At 39.2% G+C, this 24,991-nt stretch overlaps 1 protein-coding gene across 3 annotated transcripts; it reads left to right on the top strand.

Annotated features, from left to right (window-relative positions):
• The first annotated feature begins 2,686 nt into the window (after positions 1–2,686).
• PRRG4 (proline rich and Gla domain 4) lies at positions 2,687–24,486 on the top strand. Of its 3 annotated transcripts, none has more exons than XM_077863510.1 (6): positions 2,687–2,768; positions 3,555–3,679; positions 9,995–10,158; positions 11,739–11,787; positions 13,302–13,434; positions 18,886–24,486. In XM_077863510.1, the coding sequence occupies exons 2-6, from the start codon at positions 3,577–3,579 to the stop codon at positions 19,112–19,114; spliced, it is 678 nt and encodes a 225-aa protein (XP_077719636.1). In that variant the 5' UTR covers positions 2,687–2,768; positions 3,555–3,576; the 3' UTR covers positions 19,115–24,486. The 3 variants fall into 3 exon arrangements, with proteins under 3 accessions (XP_077719636.1, XP_077719634.1, XP_077719635.1); XM_077863508.1 differs by lacking the exon at positions 2,687–2,768 and adding an exon at positions 2,862–3,008; XM_077863509.1 differs by lacking the exon at positions 2,687–2,768 and adding an exon at positions 3,046–3,246.
• Positions 24,487–24,991: the final 505 nt, after the last annotated feature.

Genomic DNA, 24,991 nt, shown 5'->3' on the forward strand with positions numbered 1-24,991 from the left:
CAAAAAAGCACTGGGAAGAGTCAAAAGCCAGGTGACTACTTGGCCAATGACTATTCAAGACCCTTCACTTCTTCATGCTTCAGTATCCCTCTTTGCAAAATGAGAATCATAATATCTGGCCCAATTCCACAGGTGGCCAAAATAAAAGTACTTAAATTTTTTGGAAGAAAAGCATAGGAATACCACGACTTTAAAAAGGAAATGGCACAAAATAAGAAAATGAACACAGCAAGTAAATAACCGAAATTGGCAGTCGTGGACAATGCTATTACTTATATATTAATGTTATTACTTATATCTTCTTTTCTTTCTTTGTTATCTAATCTCAAAATCTCTTGCAATTCTATAGTGGCTGAGGTTTGTATGCATACTGCCAAACGCTATAATATTCTTTAGGATCCAATATTACAGGGAAACATGCAGGGATGTAATTCACCACTGAGAAACACTTTCATTTCTGTATGTGACTCCCCTCTCAGACTATAAACTCTGATATTTGATGAAAGCACAAAGCCTCATTTGTTTTGGTCCAAATATCCAGATATGTGGGTGGATGCATTCTACCAAGGAATGTCACCAAAGTTCACATCTGCTTATTCCACAGCATGAGGCATCTGACCATTTGCCTCTCCCAATATAGTGTGAAGCACTTTTCCCACATGAAAATAAATTGCTTCCATCCAAAAAAAAATGTATTGAGCATGAACAACATAAAAGGCGCTCTGCTGGGTACCATGGAGGATATAAAGATGAATAAATCAGTTCTTGCCTTTATGAGAACTTTACAGACCCACATTCTTAGATATAGATTTAGATTAAATTCTTCTCCAAAACAGACACTGTGGTATTTATCTTTGTATCCTCCGGGCTTAGTGATGTAGTTTGGCTAAATGAATAAGTAGAAGAATGGGTGCTCTAATAAAGATCTTTCCTGTTCTGGGATGTCAAACACAAGAAATCATTTCTTGTCTCTTCTCCTTCTGATTCCAGCTGCTTAAAAACAACAAAAGGATTGAAAGAGAGAAAGATCTATCATGGAAACAAGTTAGAGACAAGGTGGACAGGGATCCCTGGGTGGCGCAGTGGTTTGGCGCCTGCCTTTGGCCCAGGGCGTGATCCTGGGGACCCAGGATCGAATCCCACGTCGGGCTCCGGGTGCATGGAGCCTGCTTCTCCCTCTGCCTGTGTCTCTGCCTCTCTCTCTCTCTCTCTCTGTGACTATCATAAATAAATAAAAATTAAAACAAAAAAAAAGAGACAAGGTGGACAAATGGAAATCAAAGAGGAAGAGATTAGGAGAAGGGAAAAGAAAGAACAGTATGTTGAAGGAATCCTTGAAGACAAAAATCTCTGCAGAAAACTTAGGAAGAATTCACTTAATTCCAAATAATTAGAATAAAACAGGCAATAGCCTTTGTGAAGAGGAAAAAGAATCGGGTGGAAGCTGAATTAAAAACTAGAAGGGGGTTGGGAATCCATGGATGGCTCAGCAGTTTAGTGCCTGCCTTCTGCCCAGGGCGTGGTCCTGGAGTCCCGGGATCGAGTCCCACGTCGGGCTCCCTGCATGGAGCCTGCTTCTCCCTCTACCTGTGTCTCTGCCTCTCTCTTTGCGTCTCTCATGAATAAATAAATAAAATCTTTAAAATAAAAAAAAATTTTTTAATTAAAAAAAGAACTTTCTTAGAAAGGGGAAAAAAATGTTTCCTCTGATTTCCAGCAAGTGTCAAGCCACTTAGGGTCAAAGCAAGGAATCTTAAATTATGTTTCAAAGAATTGTTAACAAGTCATTTGGACAAGGAAGGACGTGAATGTTACTTGGCATGGGTCCTCTGTCCACAGGCTGCCTTCATTACTTGAGGCAACAATTACCAAACTCTTAGGTCTCAGGACCTCTTTACACTCTTTAAGGCCATCCAGGGCCCCAAAGAGCCTTTACTAACGTGAAGTCTATCTAATGGTATTTATCATATTACATATTAAAACTGGTTTCAAAATATAATCTCCAATCAAGTCAATAAAGTGTACTTTTTTGTTCCGTTTCCACATAAACTCAAAGTTCAAGATTTCAAGATAATTATTTGAAGATAATAAGGTCATGGCTATTCTGGCAGGAATGATCAAAGGCAGCTAATTACAAAAGTTCTGAGAACATATAAATTTTATTAATCTCTATAAAAATGTACATAGTGAGGGCAGCCCAGGTGGCTTAGAAGTTTAGCGCCGCCTTCAGCCCAGAGCCTGATCCTGGAGACCTGGGATGGAGTCCCACGTCGGGCTCCGGCATGGAGCCTGCTTCTCCCTCTGCCTGTGTCTCTGCCTCTCTCTTTCTCTCTCTCTCGGTCTCTCATGAATAAATAAAATATTTTTAAAAATGCACATAGTGCTATTTAAGCCCGCTACCATAGAGCATACTAGAAAACACAAGAATGCCCGTTCTACTAGCAGAGTGATGACATCATTCACGTCAAATGGGCCTGGAAATTTCCACTGTACAGTCATGAGACGATGAAAGCGCAAAAAAAAAAAAAAAAAAAAAAAAAGGCAAATCATGACTTATTATCCCACTGGAAATAGTTTTGACCTAGGAGACCCCTTCAGAGGATCTTGGAGACATCCCAAGACCTGGCGGGTCACAGTTTGGGAACCAAATGGAATCGATTGATTCTAAAGTCACCTCCCATATCTTAGGACTCACGAAGCGTGTGTGTTCTCGGATGACTGTCCCGTTCACATCCCCAAACCGCCCTTGGAGAACCGCCTGACCTAAGGTAACCACTTAGGTAACCCCTGAGCCCAGTGAAACCCAGAGCGAAAAGCCCGAGGGTGCGCCGGGGGCCTCCTCCTCGCCCTGACCCCTGAAAATACCCCCCACCCCCCAACTCCCCAGCAACGCGGGGTGGAGAGAGTCCAAACCCTGCCTCTCGCGCCGAGGCGGGGCCAGAACTGGCGGCGGGACCCGCCCGAGGCCCGGGGCGCGGGAAGCACCTGCCGCCCGCCGCGCGCCCCAGGTAGGCCGGGCCCCGGGGGAGGAGCGCGCCCAGGTGCTCGGCGGGGCCTGCGGGACCCGGGCTGAGTCTTCCGCGCGCGCCCTCGGGGGGCCCAGGCGCCCGTCCGCGGACCCCGGGCGCTTCCCCAGCAGCTCCCGGGACCGTCGCCGCCACTCGGGGGGCCCGGCGGCCGCAGGGACAACCCAACGCCGGGGCTCCGGCCCGGGAGCTGCTGCAGCATAGGCGCCCGGAGCCGCAGGTGCGGGGCCCGCGGCCGGTGGGGCGGGTTCCTGGGGCGGGGGGGGGGGTCTGCCCCGGCCCCGCCGGATGGGAGGGCGGAGGGGGCCGCCCGCAGGTGCCCGCAGGTGCCCGCTCGGCCGGCGGCGGGGCCCGGGGCGCGGCTCTCGTGCCCAGGCGCTCCCGGGCTCTCCGGGCCGGGCCGGGCGACCGAAACCCGCGAGCCGGGGCGCAGCAAGCAGGTCGGTGACTCAGGCCGCTCCGGAACTCAGAGCGCTGAGCCAGGGGCTTTCTTGACCTTTTTTTTGTTGCTATTTTGTTTTGTTTTAGGTGGTTTGACAGTTACCAGACTATGTTTACCCTGCTGGTTCTGCTCAGCCAACTGCCCCCAGCTAGCTTCGCGTTTCCTCATTGCACAAGAAGTCCCAAGGAGTCCAGGCATGCGGGAGAAGAAGGTGAGCACGCCCGGCTCGGGTACCCGGCCCCCCCCCCCCAACCTGGAAACCTGAGCCACCTGCGGCAGAAGTCCAACCAGAAAGTGTAGGCTCTGCAATCGCACGCCCCCCATCCATCACAGAAGCCTTGAGATACCTTTAGTTGAATTTGTGGTCTATTTGGCAATGCTGTGGTTATGTTAGGTACAATTTATACAAATCTATTGCTGTGAGTTACTTTTGATGAGCATGTATTTTAAGACCTGGTTTGTGGTTCACTGAATGGAAAACCCATTTCAACTTCTGAAAATCAGTGAGTGCCGTTTTTCTGGATGAGGCTGTGTGGGAATGATAATGATCATAATTACTTGTTTTTCCTGGAAAGATGGACAGGGAGTTCCAGGATCCAGTCTGGACTTGCTAGGAGACCCCCCCTCCCCCGCCCTTAAGTTACTTAACCCCTTTCTGCTTGAATTTCTTCCCCTATAGAAATGATGGGGGTGGGGAGTAGATTGATCCCCGAAGTCCTTTTGGACAACGAATTTTCTGGTTATTTGGATAAAGTCAGATGGTTATGGAAGATTAGGTTTGGGGCTTGCTAACCTAGAATTTCATACTTTGTGGGTTCCAAGTCATAAACAGACTGGTTCCTGCCTACATTAAAAGAAAAGTCTAACCTTAAAAAAAAAGTCTAACCCAGAAAATAGAACGAGAAAAGAAAAAAAAAAAAATTGGCTTTGGCTTCAGCATCCCTCTCCTTGCCTAGTCATTGTGCTTCTCTATCCCCACACATTCCTGTATCTTAATCCTTTTTATCAGATCTACTCTCAGCTCATTCTCACCTGGGAAGGATCTGTTACACTAATAGTCCTGGACAACTTATTAATGATTAATACAGCTTGGTGTATTAAACCTTACAGGAGGGTGTGCATATGTGTGTTTTAAGACAGACATCTTAACTCAAAGGAATAGGTATCTGAACCAAAGGAATCAAACCGTGATAGCAGAATTCTAGGCAGTGGGATAAGCTAGCTAATGAGAATAGGGAGAGATTTTAGAAGGAGATCCTTTGGGGCACCTGGTGGCTCAGTGGTTGAGCATCTGCCTTTGGTTTGGGTCGTGATCCCGGGGTCCGGGATCGAGTCCCGCATGGGGCTCCCCATGGGGAGCCTGCTTCTGTCTCTGCCTCTATCTCTGTATCTCTCATGAATAAATCAATAAAATCTTAAAAAAAAAAAAAAAGAAGGAGATCCTTCTGGTGACCTCCCAAATTACATCACACGTGTAAGTCCACTCATATATAAGATTGAAGGTCCATACTCAGTGGGACCAGATGCTGATCCCCAGAATGCTGGTGAGTGTATTCGTTCACATAATGTAGACAGAAAAGGCATTGATTCTCTCTGTCTCTTTTTTAAAGATTTTATTTATTTATTTGAGAGAGAAAGAGGGAGAAGCAGACTCCTTGCTGAGCAGGGAATCCAATGTGGGGCTGGATCCAAGGCCCGGAGATCATGACCTGAGCTAAGGCAAACACAGCTGACTGAGCCACCCAGGTGTGCCATAAAAGAGATTCTCAAGGACCTCACAAGCTATGGAAGGAATTCAGGGATCATACTTGAGTGCAGAAGGCTGGAAATATCTATGGGAAATGTAAATGAGGAATCCTATCTATTTTAAAAGCTGATTTGTTCAGTTTGTAATCTCTTTATTAATACATACTATGTGCAAGGCCCTAATCTAAATACTGGAGGTATAACAATGAAAGACTGTAATCCCTGCCCTGGAGGACCTCTTCATCCGATGAGGGGGTGAAGTGTAAAGAATTAATTTCCGTAAGCTCTGGGACGGAGGTAGAAATAGCTCAAGAACAGAGTAGCAGTAACTCTATTTCCAAAGAGTTGTATGGCACAGAAGCCCATAATAAGTGGAGATAAGAAAAGTAACTAGGAAAATAAGGGACCTTCAACTAAATTCTGATAAACCCCAAGGGTAGAGTTCAAGTGACTCAAAAGAAATTTATTTAGAAAATGTGGAGGGCCGCCTGGGTGGCTCAGTGGTCTGCCTTTGGCTCAGGTCATGATTCTGGGGTCCTGGGATCCAGTCCTGCATCAGGCTCCCCACAGGAAGCCTGCTTCTCCCTCTGCCTATGTCTCTGCCTCTCTCTGTGTGTCCCTCATGAATAAATAAATAAAACCTTAAAAAAAAAAAAAAGGAAATATGGAGGGTCAGGAAAAATGAAGAGAATGGAATATCTGGGTTGGTGGGTTTGAAATAGTGAAATGTGGGCAGCCCCAGTGGCGCAGCGGTTTAGCGCCGTCTGCAGCCCAGGGCGTGATCCTGGAGACCCGGGATCGAGTCCCACATCGGGCTCCCTGCATGGTGCCTGCTTCTCCCTCTGCCTCTCTCTCTAGCTGTGTCTCTATGAATAAAAAAAAAAAAAAAAAAGAAAAGAAAAGAAATAGTGAAATGTACAGACAGCCTCTTACGATGGCCTAAAATGGGAGAAATAGAAATGGGAGGAGAACCTGAGGCAAATGCTAAAGTACTAAGAACAGTGCATTCTCCAGCAGTGGCCAGGGGAGAAGTTCAGGATGCTCCAGGACAAGGAGGTTTGCCTTTTTGGATAACAAACAAATTACTTAGGATCCCAGTAGCAAAGGACAGTATAGAAATAAAGAGATAATCTAAGATCAAAAGGGAGACCGGCAAAAGTTTAACAAAGCACCGAAGATCTAACGTCAACCACTGACTGAATCAGAACCTTCACACTCAGGCAAGTGGCAAACAGCAGCCCCTGGAGGGCACATTTAATTCAGGAGTGAAGACTTTTACTGGCATAATTATTTCAGGAACAGTAAAAATGATGATGATTCTCTCTTTGAGAGTAGTTGAAAGTTGAAAGTAGTTCTATTGGACAGAGTATTTTTATAACTCAAATAACCTATTTGAAGGGAAGACCAACAATGAGAAATTTGGCACTGCTTTCTTAGCCGATAAAATGTAAAGATCTTGCGTAACTGAGACGTAGCAAAACAGAAACAGATTTCTAATTCTCCATTCTGAAATTAGATTTCACATAGTAAGTATAGCTAAGTGGGGCAGGCCATGAGTTACTTCAGCACTAGTTTAGTATTTTAAACCTACAACAAGGGATCCCTGGGTGGCTCAGCGGTTTAGTGACTGCCTTTGGCCTGGGGCGCGATCCTGGAGTTCCAGGATCGAGTCCCATGTTGGGCTCCTGGCATGGAGCCTGCTTCTCCTTCTTCCTGTATTGTGTCTCTGCCTCTCTCTCTCTCTCTCTCATAAATAAATAACTAAGAAAAAAAGAAAACCTACAACAGGGCGCCTGGGTGGCTCAGTAGTTGAGCATCTGCTTTTGGCTTAGGTCGTGATCCCGGGGTCCTGGGATCAAGTCCCGCATCAGGGAGCCTGCCTCTCCCTCTGCCTGTGTCTCTGCCTCTCTCTCTCTGTGTCTCTCATGAATAAATAAATAAATAATCTAAAAACAAATAAAAATAAACCTACAACAAACTAATACCAGACTCTACCTATGAATTGCTCTAACCAGTAGAATTTAGGTCCAAGAGTTTCTTCCCAATGTAGAAAAGTTGAGTTCATTCATTCATTCAGTAAATAGTTTTTTGAGCACCTCGTATGTGTCAGGCACCACATGCCGTCTTTAATGGAACTTTTTCTTCCAGTAAGGGGAACAGAGTGGTGACAAGTGGTAACATGGGTGGAACACCAGATGCTGGCAAGTGTGATGGAGAAAAACCAAGTATAGTAGGGGACAGGGAGTGCCAGAGGTGGGTCGGGGCTGGGGGGATGAGGTTTTAAGGTAACATTGAACAAAAGAACTAAAGAAGGTGAAAAAGCAAACCGAAAGAAGAAAGTTCTATTCAGGGGAAACGGCAAATACAAAGGCGGGAGAGAACCAGGTGCGTTGGAAGCCAGTGTAGCTAGAACACCGTGTTAAGAACAGAGTATAGGGGAGCAAGGTGACCGCTTAGAGGGCCATTATGAGAATCCCAATGATAATGGTGACTTGGGAATTTTTTCATTTTGTCTCCATTTGGTGGTAGCATAAAATCTACATGACAAGGGAGAAGAAAGAATAGAAAGATTTTATCACACTGGTTCATTGCACTGTTCTTAAAACAGCTATCACCAGTGATCGAATTCTAGCTTCCCCCTTGATTCAAATAGCTCATATATGTTATTTATAACATAGAAATGTATATGCTGGGGTAGTGGAGGCTGATGGAAATATAATGTAAACCTCGTAAATAGTTTTAAAATTTCTAACAGCCACATTAAAAAAGTAAAAAGAGGGGCACTTGGGTGATGCAGTTCGTTGAGCATCTGACTCTTGGTTTCAGCTCAGGTCTTGATTTCAGGACATGGCATCAAGCCCCACATCCGGCTCACCCTCAGCATAGAGTCTGCTTGAGACTATCTCTCCCTCTCTCTCTGCCCTACCCCCTGTGCTCTCTCTCTCTCTCTCTTTCTCTCAAAATAAATAATTTTTTAAAAAAGGTAAAAAGAATTGATAAAATTATATATATACTATTTAATATTTAATATTAATAACCATATTTAATCTAACCCATTATATCCAAAATATCATTTCCAAATATAAGCAATACATTGAGATAATCTTTTTATTAAATCTTTCAAATCAGTGTATATTTTACATTTATAGCACATCTCAATTCAAACTAGCCATTGTTCAAGTGCTCAATAGCCATATGAGCCTAGTGGCTACTGTTTTGAACAAAACAGCTCTATGAGATTCAGACCTGTTTGGAAAGGTGATTGACTAGTGGAAAAAAATATCTTGGACAAGATGTGACTGTTCTCAAGGGGCTAAGTATAAATGGCCAACCTGAGGTCATTCCCAAATCAGAATTAGTCTTCCAGGCCATGCTCTCTCATCAGTCCTGAGCTGTCTTTCAGTTGCCTACTTTAATATATTCTTCCTTTATAGTACGGGTTAGCAGTGTGAAATACCAAATTCTTTTAAGCATTTGTTGTAGTTTTCAGAGCTTCTGAATTCCAGTCTCGGTAATGTGACCTGGAACAAGATTTCTTAAGCATTCTTTGTGTGCAACTAGAATGAGTTTAAAGTTTGTGGGTTTTGAAAATACTGCCATGGTGGGATATTTTGGTTTTGCGTTAACCTGTGTGTAACTCTATCGTGTTTACTATTTATGCTCCTGGAAAAGGTAGAGGGTGTCTTATAAAACATTGTAGACACCTATTCAGGGGATGAGTAGAGAAGGAGAGTTATTTCTTTAGGAGGGGCTGAATGTCTCTTAATTAACCTTATAATTACCTTATAATTTTGCGAACTTAGAAGTTTAAAATTTTAGAAATTTTTAGGATAAACTTGCTCTAAAATTTTTAACATAAATGTATTAATTAACAATTTTAAAACATAAGGAGATCTTAGTAATTGTTTATTTTCTAATTTTACAAATGAGGAAATGGCAACACAGAGATGTTAGTGATTTATCACAGATGAACAACTGAGAGCTAAGTCAAATCACAACCAAGGATCTCTGTCTTCTCTTAGTCTAATACTCTGTCCATTACACCAGACTGATTTTTCTCAGTCAAGATAATAGAGAGCCAACCCTTTATTATTATTATTTTTTTAGATTTTCTTTTTTTATTTGAGGGAAAGAAAGAGCAGAGCATGAGGAGCGCCAGAGGGAGAAGCAGACTACCTGCTGAGCAGGGAGCCCAGTATAGGGCTTGATCCCAGGACCCCAGGCTCATGACCTGAGCCAAAGGCAGACACTTAACTGACTGAGCCACCCAGGTGCCCCAAGAGCCAACGCTTTGAAGTAGAAGAGTCTAGGGAAAAGTGATATTTAAATAATTTTCATTTATGCTAATAATTTTGGACATAACCAGGACAAGTATTTTATGGACTTATGCTAATATTTGTATTTCATATTTAGCAGACATTGCTTTTACTGATGACATTTCTTTTTTTTTTTTTTTTTTTTTTTTTTTACTGATGACATTTCTTATCATCGGAATTTAAAATCATACAAGGGCACCTGGGTGGCTCAGTCAGTTAAGCAGCTGCCTTCGGCTCAGGTCCTGATCTCAGGGTCCTGGCTCCCTGCTCAGCAAGGAGTCTGCTTCTCCCTCTGCTTGTGCTCTTTTTCTCTCTCTCAATTAAATAAAATCTTTTTTAAAAGAATTTAAAAGCATACAAAAAAGTTTGGTATAATTTTACATCAATTTTACATTCACTTTTTCCATAATTAAAACAGAAGTGTTCTCTATTTTATCAGCCTTTGAAACCTGTTTCTTTATTAGTCTTCACAGCAAAAGAAGAAGCAAACCTTTTCATACATAGACACCTGCTATATAATAGATTTGATTTGGAGCTCTTCACGCCCGGTGACCTAGAAAGAGAGTGCGAAGAAGAACTTTGCAATTATGAAGAAGCCAGAGAGATTTTTGTGGATGAAGATAAAACGGTAATTTGGTTGACAATGTCAACTGGCTGGAAATTTATTAAACCATACTTAAGAAAATGGCACTTTCAGTCATCAGAGATTTTATGCTTTAAATAAAATCGAGATTTTATACCTGTTATCCCTTTCCACTTCCTTAAAATGCTTATTAACCTATTTATACTTGGCTTTATACTTAATTAAATGGACTTAGAGTAGTTAGCAGATTATCGATTGTGTTGTGATTTTGTGTGTGTGATGTTAATTGTATTTAAGAACAATCAAGTACTGGAGCGAATTAAATTTTAGGATATTATTTGAGTTAGTCCTCGAGTCAAGCTTCAATCATTCTAGACTGAGTGCAATTTTTCCTACCAGTGACTTTATCTTTTCTGACTACTGTACTTATTCTCAATCTACTATGTGCCAAGTGCTCTGCCAGAGACTGAAGATACAAATTATCTAGTCTCTGCATCCAGGAGTTTATTGTTTGATATATCTGTGTAATTGCAGGGAGAAATTTTTAGAAGTTCTCCTTTGAAATGTAATTAAATCCTGTCTACCAATCTTGAGACAGTACAAAACAAACGAACAGCACAGTTCCTATTATAGTCTAGCATATTCTTAGAGAATGTTAAGTGACCCAACTTCTTTACTTTTGTAAATTAAATTAGCAGAGCTCCTTTTTTCTCTTCCTTAGGTGTTCCACTTTACTCTTTGGTCAATAAGAACAGGGAACTCTAGGTATCCTTCACATGCGGGTATTAATGGGGCTTAGCTTTTTTTTCTCCCCAAATTGTGCCCAGCCTCTCATTCCCTGCTGACAGCTGCCACATTGGCTAGAGAAGGAAAACAAAGTCTAGATTTGTAGTTGTGCCTGTTGAAATCTTATCCTGTTTTTTGCAAACCCTTTTTATAATTGTATTGTAGTTCCTTCCCATCTGCTTCATTCTCTCAAGTAACACTGAACTTGAAGAGTCTTAGGGATGTCTTTTCCCCAGATCAATCCCTTTCAATAAAATCTCCTAGCAAACCGAGGGCCCACTTTGCGTAGAAAAATTCAGGCTCCTTTTCAAACTTGGTAATGGGTCTACTGCTTCCGCACCTTCGGTGCTGTCACTGACTCTCTAATGCAAGAGTCTCGTCTGATACCTGAGCAGATACCCTGAGCAGGTGAAGAGAATGGCAGAGTACAGTAGCAGAGAGCTGGAGCTGGCAACAATCCCCTGACCAGTTCCTGAGAAACAGTGATGGGTGGTAATGCTTTAATTAGAGTGAGTCAAGTCCTCCAGCTTGAATAAACTAGTATACTACCTGTGGCACATGCCAAGAATTTACCATCCCAGTCCGGGTCATTGGGATCAAATGATGATAAAACAGTGAAATAGGGATGCCTGGGTGGCTCAATGGTTGAACATCTGCCTTTGGCTCAGGAAGTGATCCCAGAGTCCTGGGATCAAGTCCCGCATTGGGCTCCCCACAGGGAGCCTGCTTCTCCCTCTACCTGTGTCTCTGCCTCTGTGTCTCTCATGGATAAATAAATAAAATCTTTCAAAACAAAACAAAACAATGAAATAAACTTGGAAAATGTACCTTTCTCTTAGATGGCATTCTGGCAGAAATATTCCATCAAAGGACCAACCACAAAATCAGGTAAGGCAAGAATTGATGAAATTGAATGTTTTTCCCGCCCTCTCTCTATTATAATACATTTTAGTTTTATTATTTGAGTTTGGCTATTGCTCAACATATGTGCCTTGTAAATCCAGGGATGATTTCTCAATTATACACTGGGCTATCTAAGACAGAGGAAGCCACATTCATCTTTATACACTGAAAATCAAGTTTGGTGAGATACTAGGGAAATGAGATAATAGGCTTAAAGGTGTTTTAAACAACTCAGCTAAGTCAAGACTTGCACAGAATAAAAGTAGGACTCCTTTAGTTCCAAGTAGTAAGCTATTTTAATTTTTTTTTTACCATTACAAGTAAATGGAATACTTCTGCTACTAAGTAAATGAAGAGTGTTAGAATTAGATAAGTTCTATAGAGGGGAGATCCTTTATATTATCTGTATTATCATCTCTAGCTGCTTTTTCAGTCAGGTCTTTTTTGCCAGCTCTTCCTTCATTCCCCTCAGATACAGCCCCAGCTAGAGGAGACTTTATCATCTTGCTATGCTAGTGTTGCTTAGTATGTTTATCTGTGTGTTTAATACCAAATGTGCCTAGTTGAACAAAGAATATGTATAGTCTTTTTTTTTTTTTTTTTTTTTAGTATCTCTACACCCAACATGGGGCTCAAACTCATGATCCTGAGGTCAGAATTGTGTGCCTTTCTGACTAAGCCAACCAGGACCCCAGAATATGTTTAGTCTTGAATGCTATCCATTTAATATGACCTATTTACAGTAAATAAAATTATAACCAAGGCTTTTAGAAAGTGTTATTTACAAATTTTGGCTGCTAGCAGAAAGACTTTGTAAAGAAATCAATATTAGGGGATCCCTGGGTGGCTCAGCAGTTTGGTGCCTGACTTTGGCCCAGGGTGCAATCCTGGAGTCGCAGGATCGAGTCCCACGTCGGGCTCCCGGCATGGAGCCTGCTTCTCCCTCCTCCTGTGTCTCTGTCTCAGTCTCTCTCTCTCTCTATGTCTATCATAAAATAAATAAATCTTTTTTAAAAAATCAATATTATTAGATTCTTAATAGTATGCTTAGATCAAGTGTTAAATTTATTGAAATCAGAGGCATCGAGGTGGCTCAGTTAGTTGAGCGTCTGCCTTTGGCTTAGGTCATGATCCTGGGATTCTGGGATCAACCCCCACGTCAGGTTCCTGCTTAGTGGGGAGTCTCCTCCCTCTGCGCCTCTCCCAGTTCCTGTATTCCTTCTCTCTCAAATAAAATAAATAAAATATTTAAATAGGGATCCCTGGGTGGTGCAGCGGTTTGGCGCCTGCCTTTGGCCCAGGGCATGATCCTGGAGACCCGGGATCGAGTCCCACATCGGGCTCCCTGCATGGAGCCTGCTTCTCCCTCTGCCTGTGTCTCTGCCTCTCTCTCTCTCTCTCTGTGTGTGACAAAAATCTTTAAATAAATAAATCTATTGAAATCATAGGAAGTGCTTTTCAGTTGATATAGCTACGTTATTTTGTTGATTTCTCTTAAGATGCCAACAGAGAGAAAATTGATGTCATGGGCCTTCTGACTGGATTAATTGCTGCTGGAGTATTTTTGGTTATTTTTGGATTACTTGGTTACTATCTTTGTATCACCAAGTGTAACAGGCAACAATATCCCAGGTAAGTACCAAGTAAAAATATTTATTTTACTATTGTACATTCTATATTGTTATATTTAAATGGATAAAAATGGCTGCCTATTTTTAAAAATAAACATTTTATTTTGAAATAATTTTGGATATACAGGAAGGTGCAAAGATCACACAAAGAGTTCCCATCCTTCACCCATTTTCTCTCCTTGTTAATATCTCATATATCATAGTACATTCGTTAAACAAACCAACTAACACTGGCACGTTACTTCTTTTTTTTTTTTTTTTTTTTTTTTTGGTACGTTACTATTAACTAAACTCCAGACCTTATTAAGATTTCACCAATTTTGCCATTTGTGTCTTTCTTCTGCTCCAGGACCCACTTAAGATACCACATGGCATTTAGTTGTCATTGTCTCTCCAGGCTCTGCCGGTCTGTGACATTTGTTTGATTGCCCGATTTCACACATAAACAACAAAATGATGCAATTCCTAAAATCCTTCAAAAGAATACAAGAGGATTCACAAGCGTCAGCTTGATTTTTCAATACTCCTTTCTAAGCAGAGAGTAGATGCCAGTGTCCCTACTTTGTTTCCAGAGGCAGAAAGTCCCATCATTTACTGAGTCACAGTCTTAGCAGATCCAGCCATGTAGCTACCCAAATAGAAACAATGTAACTGGCTTTTAAATTCAACTATTTTGGGATCCCTGGGTGGCTCAGTGGTTTAGCGCCTGCCTTTGGCCCAGGGCATGATCCTGGAGTCCTGGGATGGAGTTCCACATTGGACTTCCTGCATGGGGCCTGCTTCTCCCTTTGCCTATGTCTCTGCCTCTCTCTCTGTGTTTTTCATGAATGAATGAATAAATAAAATCTTTAAAAAAAGGCAGTTTTAAATAAAATAAAATAAAATAAAATAAAATAAAATAAATTCAGCCATTTTTATTGGTACTTTAGATAAAAATGAATGAAATAAAATGGTTGCCACTTAAAGATAATAGCACATTAATAAAGCTTGATTAGGATTCATAAAAGCCATATTATTTGGACAATAGAACCTCAACATCCTCATTAAAATAAAAAGTTATTCTCTATTATCTCTATTATCTTCTCAGTAAGTACAGATGAGTAAGTGTATAAGTAACCTTATTCAAAAAAAGTGCCAGGTGCTAAACAGTATTCGAAATTGATGCTTACATATCTCTATTCACACTTTCAAATCAATCATGAGAAAAGCTCATGATGGTGACCAAGTGACAAAAGGATTATGGAAACAGTGGTGATGATTGCATAACATTGTGAATATAATTAATACCACTGAGTCATATACTTAAAAATAGTTAAAATGGTAAATTTTATGTTATATGTATTTTACCACTACAAAATTTTTCTTTATTGTAAATTGAGAGTTTAGGGCAACAGATGTGGAATTAGGATTCATCTATTGGAGGATAAAACTAAATCCATGGGTACCATGAAGCCATGAGAGTAGGCAAGTTCTCTGAGGGTGATGTAAGGACAGATGGAAAAGGACAGAGCATTAAAGGGTACCCACAGCAAGGTGCAGAAAGAAGACATGCCAGAAAGAGGGCAGAGGACAGGGGCAACATAAATTGTAATTCTATACCCAAGCTAGAATTCCTGAACAGCTTCCTGAGGCATTAACATGACCTGTGGGCATAGACAAAGGAGTTTGTCAGAGACCTCTGTAAATCCTGCAAAAATCTGAGAAATGATGGGGATCCCTGGGTGGCTCAGCGGTTTGGCACCTGCCTTCGGTCCAGGCATGATCCTAAAGTCCCGGGATCGAGTCCCACATCGGGCTCCCTGCATGGAGCCTGCTTCTGTCTCTGCCTCTCTCTGTGTGCCTATCATGAATAAATAAATAAAATATTTTTTAAAAAATCTGAGAAATGAGAGAAAGTAAGGAAGAACTTGCTTAATTTTTCATAAGCCACCATCTTTTAAGCTGAGACACTTTTATTAACTTCCCTTATTGAAAAAAATAAAAAATAAAAAAAAACTTCCCTTATTGAACAGATAGGAAATGAGCAAGGTCTTTCTATTTTTCTAGGACTTTTTTTTTTTCTAGGACTTTTGACTAAAATTTTATTCAGTGTGGCTTTCTCTATAAGTAGGGGAGGAAGTCCTGGAAACTCCCAAACTAATGAAAATCTAGGCAAAATTTGTCTTTGGAGACTCTTCTTGCCTTTTATCTTTCTTTTCCTCCCCATTTATAATGTCTTCCCAAAAAAGTTCATGTATACTCTCATGTTTAAGAATTGTACTCAAGCGACACCTGGTTGGCTCAGTGGTTGAGCATCTGCCTTTGGCTCAGGTCATGATCCTGGGGTCCTAGGATCGAGTCCTACATCAGGCTCCCTGCAGGGAGCCTGCTTCTCCCTCTGCTTGTGTCTCTGCCTCTCTCTGTGTGTCTCTCATTAATAAATTAATAAAATCTTAAATAAATAATAATTGTGCTCAAGGTCTGTGATAGCACAGCCATTATTCAGTGTCCTCCTGCATGGCATTTTCTTCTCTCTTCTCTTCATTTTTCTGCATTTTTCTACTTTTCTGCACCACTACATCTCCTTACCTTAGGCCTTTTTTGTCTGAAAACTTCTAGCTTCTTCCCTGCTGAAGGTTAGAAGCAGAATTCAAAGGTACAGGGAGCAAAATAGTTTTATTAGATATATTTTCTGTGTATGTTACTGTAAAATTTTAAAACTCTGGATATCTCTTATTTTATTCTAAAATTTTTTTTAGAATTATTATTAATTATTTATTTTGGAGAGAGAATGAGAGCAGGGGGAGGGGTAGAATTATTTATTATTATTTATTATCTATATTTATATTTATTATTTATTATTATTAAATATCAATTATTTGTTATTAATTATTAATTATTCATTATTAATAATTATTATTAATTATTTATTTTGGAGAGAGAATGAGAGCAGGGGGAGGGGTAGAAGGAGAGAGAGAATGAGAGCAGGGGGAGGGGTAGAATTATTTATTATTATTTATTATCTATATTTATATTTATTATTTATTATTATTAAATATCAATTATTTGTTATTAATTATTAATTATTCATTATTAATAATTATTATTAATTATTTATTTTGGAGAGAGAATGAGAGCAGGGGGAGGGGTAGAAGGAGAGGGAAAGAGAGAATCCTAAGCAGACTCCAGGCTGAGTGCAGAGCCTACCTGTGGAGTTGATCTCACAATCTCAATATCATGACCTGAGCTGAAGCCTACAGTGGGCTGCTTCACCTCCTGAGCCACCCAGGCATCCCTGAATATCTCTTATTTTAAAAGCAAGATTAAAAAATAATAATAATAATAATAAAATATAAATAAAAGCAAGATTAGTGATACTTACTTAATGTCAGTACAGTATAATACTGTACAGATCACAGATCATTTTTACATCCATCATCTAACTTTGATCCTCAGAGCAACCCTTTGATTTTAGGGAACATTGAACACTAGGTTTGTAAGACATTCTCTTATTTTGGGATTAACTTTTAAACAAATACTAGAGTACTTTTCATCTATTATCCCAAGAAATTCTTCTAGCAGAGTTATTTGTCCACTTTCTATATATTTTGCAAGTCTGAAAATGGGGGAAGTGTGACGAAATATTTGAGAAAGAAAAGAGTAAAAAATAAGATCATTTTCTGTCTCATTCCTCTGTCAAAACAAGCCAAGAAATGGGAAACAATCTTTTCATTTCTTGGTTCCTATATTTTATGGAAGAAAATAGGCATAGTATGATGTTAGTTTATTTGAGTTGTTTTTGGTGCCTACTTTCTGATATCAATCATTTAAGATGTATGTAAGAAATCACCATGTAGATTATTTAATAACTTTAATGCAATTATAATATTGTTTCTGTATCTGAAATTTAGAAGTCAACACGGAAAAGTTTATTTGTTCAAATAAAACATCTGTCTCTCCTGTTCTCTATAAACAAACAAACAGAACTTTTCATCATAAACTAATGAACGTGGCAAGTGACTAGCCTACCAGAAACCCGCTCCAGATTTCTGACAGAGGAGGAATTGTGTTGAGCCCTCTAAGTAAACTTGTGATGGATGCTCTTCATCACCCCTCAGCTATTGAAGGGCTGACTGTCCAGTTCCTAGATTTACACAGATCTTCTTCACTTCTCTCTGCAGTCATCCTCTTTCCTTTCCTCCAGTTTCATATCTCATGATTGCCTCCAAGGAAAAGGTGTACTAAGGTGCAAAGTGATTGCCTTAGTTTGGAAAAGTTTACAGTATTTTGAGTCTGCCTGTCTCTTGTCAGGAAGAATATTGTAAATATTGACGAGAAGTTGGAGATTACTTATGAATTTTAATTACCTTATTAGCCATAGTTCTAGGAGCTTAATTTATACATAAGTGCTTCATAGACAGCCAACTTTAGAGTCCAAACATATCAATTTACTAATGTTTAAATTATAATTCATAATTCAATAATGAGAAGGGAAAACACAGGCTCAAAACACCAGACCCAATGTTGCATTTCGATTTTCATTGGCTAATATAGCTGACAGAGTTTTGTGAAAACGGTGGAACTTAAACTAGGCCATATATTTTTTTAATTATTGGCCTTAGGTCAATGGAGTGGTGAAAAGCCAATAATCTGAGAAAGCAAACAACAGCAGTGAAAGCACAGAGGCAGGACACAGAATTCCTTGCACATATAGAGAAGTGTAGGGAGGCTACCTTGCAAGAGCAGAGAGCTGTGAAAAATATGGAGAGGCCAGAATAAGGGAGGCTTTTAAAAGGAGTTATGGGAGTTGACTTAGTGGAAAGTAGGCTGCAGGTTAGACTTTTGCAGAGACGAGGGACATGATAGAGGTGCTATTTAGGAGAGAAGGCCCAGGCAGCAGGACTGCAGGGGAAACAGAGACGAGAGACACACCTCAATATCATGACCTGAGCTGAAGCCTACAGCTTCGTGATTATCTCTGTGACATCAGTCTCCTTGGCTTGGAGTAATGCTACCTTTTGACAAGAAAGGATTTGGTTTCACACCATATTTTGAGAAAGTTCTCATTCAGAAGTGGGAGAAAAAGGGAATTAGCATGTTCTGAGTCTTTGTCATAGTGTTCCAGACACTGCTTAGGTACTTGACATACAACATCTTTCTGCTACACACAAAACAACTCTGTTGAGGTAGCTATTATTGACCTCATTTTACTGTGAAGGAAACAAATAACTTGCCTTTGGCCACACTGCTATGAAACAAGAAGATCCAGTTTCATATCCATGTCTGACCCCCAAGCTCTTGACCTTTCCACCATACCAAGACTTTTTCAGAGTCTATGGGTAAAATAAAAATGATGTTATATTAATAAACTGGGTTCAACTTTTATCAAAAGTCAGTTGGGTTTTTTTTTAATATTGCCATTTTAGCCTAAAAATGCTGCCTTTCTAGACCTAAATGCTGTGTCTCCATTTAGTTCTTCAGCTACCTATGTAAGAAGGCACACTCCCTCCATCATTTTCAGAAGACCTGAGGAGGCTGCCTTGAATCCATCACCACTTTCAGTGGAGGACACGGGATTACCCTCCTATGAACAGGCAATGGCACTCACCAGAAAACACAATGTTTCCCCGCCACCACCATACCCTGGGCCAGCAAAAGAGTTTAGAGTGTTTAAAAAGTCTATGTCACTCCCATCTCACTAGGCCCACCATGGTGGTATGGGAGATTCATGTTATTTGAATGGTTCATTTTTCCATGAACCACAGAGACATGTCATTTCAGCCATTTATGACAAACTGCAAGGAGTGAAGAAAGAATAAGCACCACAGCAGTTCTGTTGGTATGTATCTTGGATCTGAACTTGATCATTATCAGCTTGATAAGAAACTTTACCCTTGCAGTAAAGAAGAGACCACTTTTTTGTTTATTTTAATGGTGCAGAAAATCTGTGTTACAGATGCCATAGCTAGAACTGGTGAACTATCTTTTGTACAAATAAAGGTTGCAGATTTCTCGTGTTGAATATAAAAAAAGAATTTCTGATCATCAGATTATCCAAGGTCAGGATAGTGGACCCACTCTTTATTTCTTTTTGATTGGAAATACTTCACAAAATTGGACACTTCAATATAAACTGGTGGCCTTAATATAATCACTTGGTTTTACATTTTAAATTATTGCATAGCATTCACCACATTTTGTAGGTTTTAGTTGTTAACAATTACTATCACTCATGTTTTGTTATGGAGTGGAGTAAGTAATTTTTAAAAATCACTTGATGCAGAGTTAGGTCTTCAGAAGGTACAGAGTTGCAATGGCAAGGATTTGCAAGGGTTGTTATACTATCAAATACATAGTCTTCAAATCTAGGAGTGACTAGAACTTGATAAAGTTGCCCATGCTACTGATGAGTAGACACATCCTTTGTCATTGCTAAATTATCTATATATAACTACATGTAATTCTTTATCTTGAAACTCTGTTGATGTTTATAAATAATAGTTCAAGAACCTAGAAAAAATTAGTTTACTTTTCTGCTATTAAAATAATACTAACTAAAGTTATCAGCAACACAAAACACCATAAGTAATAATTTGAACGTATACTTTGTCTCTTCTTCTAATTGTATATATGACCAGTCCTCCTTAACAATGTAATAGAATATAAGCTATAAACCTCTGGAGTGAGTATGTTTGCACACATTTATGTGAATGGGTGTGGATGTGGATGTGGATTTGTTTTCTCTTTGCAGGAACTCAAGAAATAACATATGCCTGAGAAATAAGAGAAAATTCTGTTCTTTTTGTTTTGATAGGCATTATATTTTCCTATTATTTAAGACCGTTTGTAAAATTGTATTTTCTTTTATAATTTTTACGGAAGTGAGACTAAAACCCACACGTATTTGGTAATTCTTTCCAATTAAATGTTTAGAAAGCATAATCATTACATGTGTGTTTCTGTCTCTTAAGACAACATGATCTTAAGGCAGATGTAAGCAAGACCTTACTCATTAGACTGCCAAACACTTTATCCTTCTAGATTTTGGGGTCTCTTCAGCTGCTCGTCACAAAGAAATTATCTAGCAACATTTAGATATAATTAGGGAAAGTGGTCTTTTAATTTTATTATTTTATTTTTTTAAAGATTTTTTAAACATGAGGCTTGAACTCACAACCCGGGATCAAGAGTCACACATTCCACTGACTGAGCCAGCCAGGCACCCCAGCAAAGCCACCTATAGGACCTATAAAAATTTTACCACTATGGGGCTGGCTCAGTAGGTAGCGTATACAACTCTTGATCTTGAGGCCATGAGTTCAAGTCCCACTTTGGGTGTAGAGATTACTTTAAAAAAAATTTACCATTAGTCATACCTTGATTTTACATAAGGACTATTTTCTCATAGAACTTTGCACTTTGCCCTTATTTTCATTCTCTCCAAAAGGTCAGAGGCAAACCCTACTTTGTTCACTTTGTAGCAATCAAACTAAGGCATAGAAGGATAATTTGCCCTAAATCTAACATATTGGTGAGAGCTAGGTTTAGAAGGAGCAAACACGAGCACCTGGGTGGCTCAGTGCTTGAGCATCTGCCTTCAGCTCAGGTCGTGATCCCAGGGTCCTGGGATCGAGTCCTTCATCAGGCTCCCCGTAGGGAGCCTGCTTCTCCCTCTGCCCATGTCTCTGCCTTTCTCTGTGCGTCTCTCATGGATTAAAAAAAAAAAAAAGGAGCAAACACACCTTTCTTTTCTTTTCTTTCTTTCTTTTTTTTTTTTTTTTTTTGGTGGTTTTATAAAAGCACAGGGACAGGACCTATGGCAGTAAGAGCTGCCCAGACACACCTTTCTAAGCCCATCTCTTACCCACAGAATTATGCTAATTCAAATTATAAAGAACAAGGATCTTATTACTTAATTCTAGCTCTGTATGAGAAAGTTATGTCCATCTAACATACGTACATAAATATATATAGGTTCATATATTACATATATGTATATGTATTCTCACACACATGTATTTCTTAAGATAAATAGAAATATAAGACAGGAGCACCTGGCCAGCTCAGTTGGAGGAATATACGACTCGATCTCGGGGTCATAAATTCAAGCCCACATTGGGTGTACAGATTACCTAAATAAACTTTTTTTAAAAAAGGAAAAAAAGAAATATAAGACAGAATGTATCTCTTATTGAATAATTATTTGAAATATTCCTTGAACTTGTTTACTACCACTGACTCATAAGAATCTAATTGCAAAGCTCACTTCAGAACTGTGACTACCCCTTTCTCCCAGCAATAGCCTAGATTTGTTATATGCCATCATTTAGTGTAAAACTGTTGCTTTCACTCGAATTTTTCTAGAATTCATCATTAAGATTGTGAAATCACTGATATTTGTAAAACATCCAATGCTGAGATCATAATACTTTATACAAAGGAAAATGTGATACAGGATTACACTAAAATATATTTTTTAAGATTTTATTTATTTATTCATAAGAGATGCAGAGAGAGAGGCAGAGACATAGGCAGAGGGAGAAGCAGGCTCCATGCAGGAAGCCTGATGGGATTACACCAAAATAAGCTGCTACACAGCAAAGGAAACCATCAACAAAATGAAAAGACAACCTACTGAAAGGGAAATGTTTGCAAATGATATAACCAATAAGGAGTCAATATCCAAAATATGTAAACAGCTTACACAATGCAATACTGAACAATCGAATTTAAAAATGGGCAGAGGAGTTGAATAGACATTTTCCCAAAGGCCATCCAGATGGCCAACAGACACATGAAAAGATGCTCAGTATCACTAATCATCAGGGAAATGCAAGTCAAAACACAATAAGATACCACCTTATATTTGTCATAATGACTAGTATCAGAAAGATAATAAATAAAAAGTGTTAGCAAGGATGTAGAGTAATTGGAACCTTGTCCACTGTTGATGGGGAATGTAAATTAGTGCAGCTACTGTGGAAGAGAGTATGGAGATTCCTCAAAAAATTAAAAATAGAAAAGCCAGATGATCCAGTAATTCCACTACTATTTACCCAAAGAGAAGGAAAACACTAATTAAAAAAATACATGCACCCCTGTATTTATTGCAGCATTATTTTTAATAGCCAAGACATAGAAGCAATGTAAGTGTCCACTGACAGATGGATAAAGAAGACGTGGCATATATATAACGGAATATCACTCATCCATAGAAAAGAATGAGATCTTGCCATTTTTGACAATATGGATGGACCTACAAAGTATTATGCTTAGTGAAATAAGTGAGACAGAGAAAGACAAAGACCATAAGATTTTACTGACAGGCAGGGACGCAGGGGTCGCTCAGTGGTTGGGTGTTTGCCTTTGGCTCAGGACCTCATCCTGGATTCCTGGGATTGAGTCCCATATCGGGCTCCTGCATGGAGCCTGCTTCTCCTCCCTCTGCCTGTATCTCTGCCTCTCTTTCTGTGTCTCTCATAAATAAATGAGTAAAATCTTAAAAAAAAAAAAAAAAAAGATTTTACTTATAAGCAGAATCTAAAAAAAAGGCTCTTAAATGCAGAAAACAAATTGATGGTTACCAGAGGGGAGGTGGGTGGGGGGTATGGGTGAAATAAATAAAAAGATTCAAATGGATAAACTTTTAGTTATAAAACAAGTCACAGGATGAAAAGTACAAAAAAGGAAATACAGTTAATAATACATAGTAACGTTCTTTGGTGACAGATGCACTGAGTAATATACAGAATTGTTTAATCAATATGTTATACACTTGAAAATAATATAACACTCTATGCTAATTTCATACCTGGTAAATGCTTATAATGACTGAAAGGAAAATATCTTAATATAAAATTATTGGGATCCCTGGGTGGCGCAGCGGTTTGGCACCTGCCTTTGGCCCAGGGCATGATCCTGGAGACCCGGGATCGAGTCCCACGTCGGGCTCCCAGTGCATGGAGCCTGCTTCTCCCTCTGCCTGTGTCTCTGCCTCTCTCTCTATCTCTGTATGTGACTATCATAAATAATAAATAAAAATTAAAAAAAATATATATATATATAAAATTATTGACATACATTTCAGTCTCATTCACCATTTTATATTCCTATTGTACTTTTGGTAATGTATTTTCTTTGTTTGATCTGTTTTGTTTATGCTTCTTCCCCAAGCAACTGATTAGTGTTTAACCATTAAATCTATTTTGACATAAACTTGTATTTAATTAGATTGTTACAGTCCCTCCATTACAATCAGGAAGGAATAGAATATGGGTATAGATAGGGAATCAAACTAGGAAAAAAGACAAATACATATTTATAAGGATATACCTTATATAATTCTACACAGAATGTTCTCTTTTTCAAAATGAAAAAAATCAAAGCATAAACTGTGTCAAAGTTTTGCATCTGTTAATAATGTGCCCTCTGAGTGAGTATAGAGTTGGGTAAAAATTCTTGGAACCATTAAAAACTAGAACAACAGTGTCTCTGTATCTTCAGTTTCTCCCTGACCTGTAAAATTCTAACCAATTTTTTCTACTTCTCAGATAACTTATGTGTGTGTATACTTTTTCATTATGTAGAAGAAAATTTTTTGATTAAAAAAATTTTGTTAGTGCTACTCAAAAATTCAATTTCATATTATTCAAATTGGTTTTGTTCTATTTGAATGTGAATTACATTTTTATTAGTTGTTAATTTGCTTTGAAATACTATGTATAGCATTTATTCTCTTAGAGGAGTGTCTGGAATTTCTGTAATTTTTTAAAACTAGAGTCTTTTGTAGATATGCCTATGTGGGATTTAAGAACATATATGACATATATTGATGCCTTCAATCTTCTGTACTGTGTGTTGCCTCTGACTTTTTTTGTTGTTTAAAAATGTTTACCTAACAGTTTAAGAATTTAAGGCAATCCAATACAAATATGCCAATATTTTCACTATCTGGAAAAAGCAACCTTTTTTTTTTGAATGCACATTTTTCCAACACCCTTGATTAAATTTTGGTTTAATGGATTTCCTATTACAGGCACTTTTATACATATGAATAAACTTTATACTAAATAACTATCTGTTGCTTGTTTCAATTAAACATTCTTCCTACATAATGACATATAATTATATGAATTAAATGCAAACAGTGCATTGCATGTTTTCAAAACAATGTTCACAGCATGGTGTTGCTGAGTATATCTTCTATTTAAGTGGGACTAGCTTTCTATTTATTTATTTTTTAAAAATATTTATTTATTTATTCATGATAGACATAGAGTGAGAGAGAGAGATGGAGACACAGGCAGAGGGAGAAGCAGGCTCCCTGCAGGGAGCCTGACATGGGACTCGATCCAGGCAGGGTCTCCAGGATCACACCCCCGGCTGCAGGCTGCGCTAAACCGCTGCGCCACAGGGGCTGCCCTAGCTTTCTATTTAAACAATTTAGTTGCACTCATGAAAGTGCTATTTTCTTTTTTTTTTTTTTTAACATTTTTATTTATTTATGACAGTCACAGAGAGAGAGAGAGGCAGGGACATAGGCAGAGGGAGAAGCAGGCTCCATGCACCGAGAGCCCGAC

The sequence above is a fragment of the Canis aureus genome, chromosome 21, assembly GCF_053574225.1.
Source record: "Canis aureus isolate CA01 chromosome 21, VMU_Caureus_v.1.0, whole genome shotgun sequence".
NCBI lineage: Eukaryota > Metazoa > Chordata > Mammalia > Carnivora > Canidae > Canis > Canis aureus.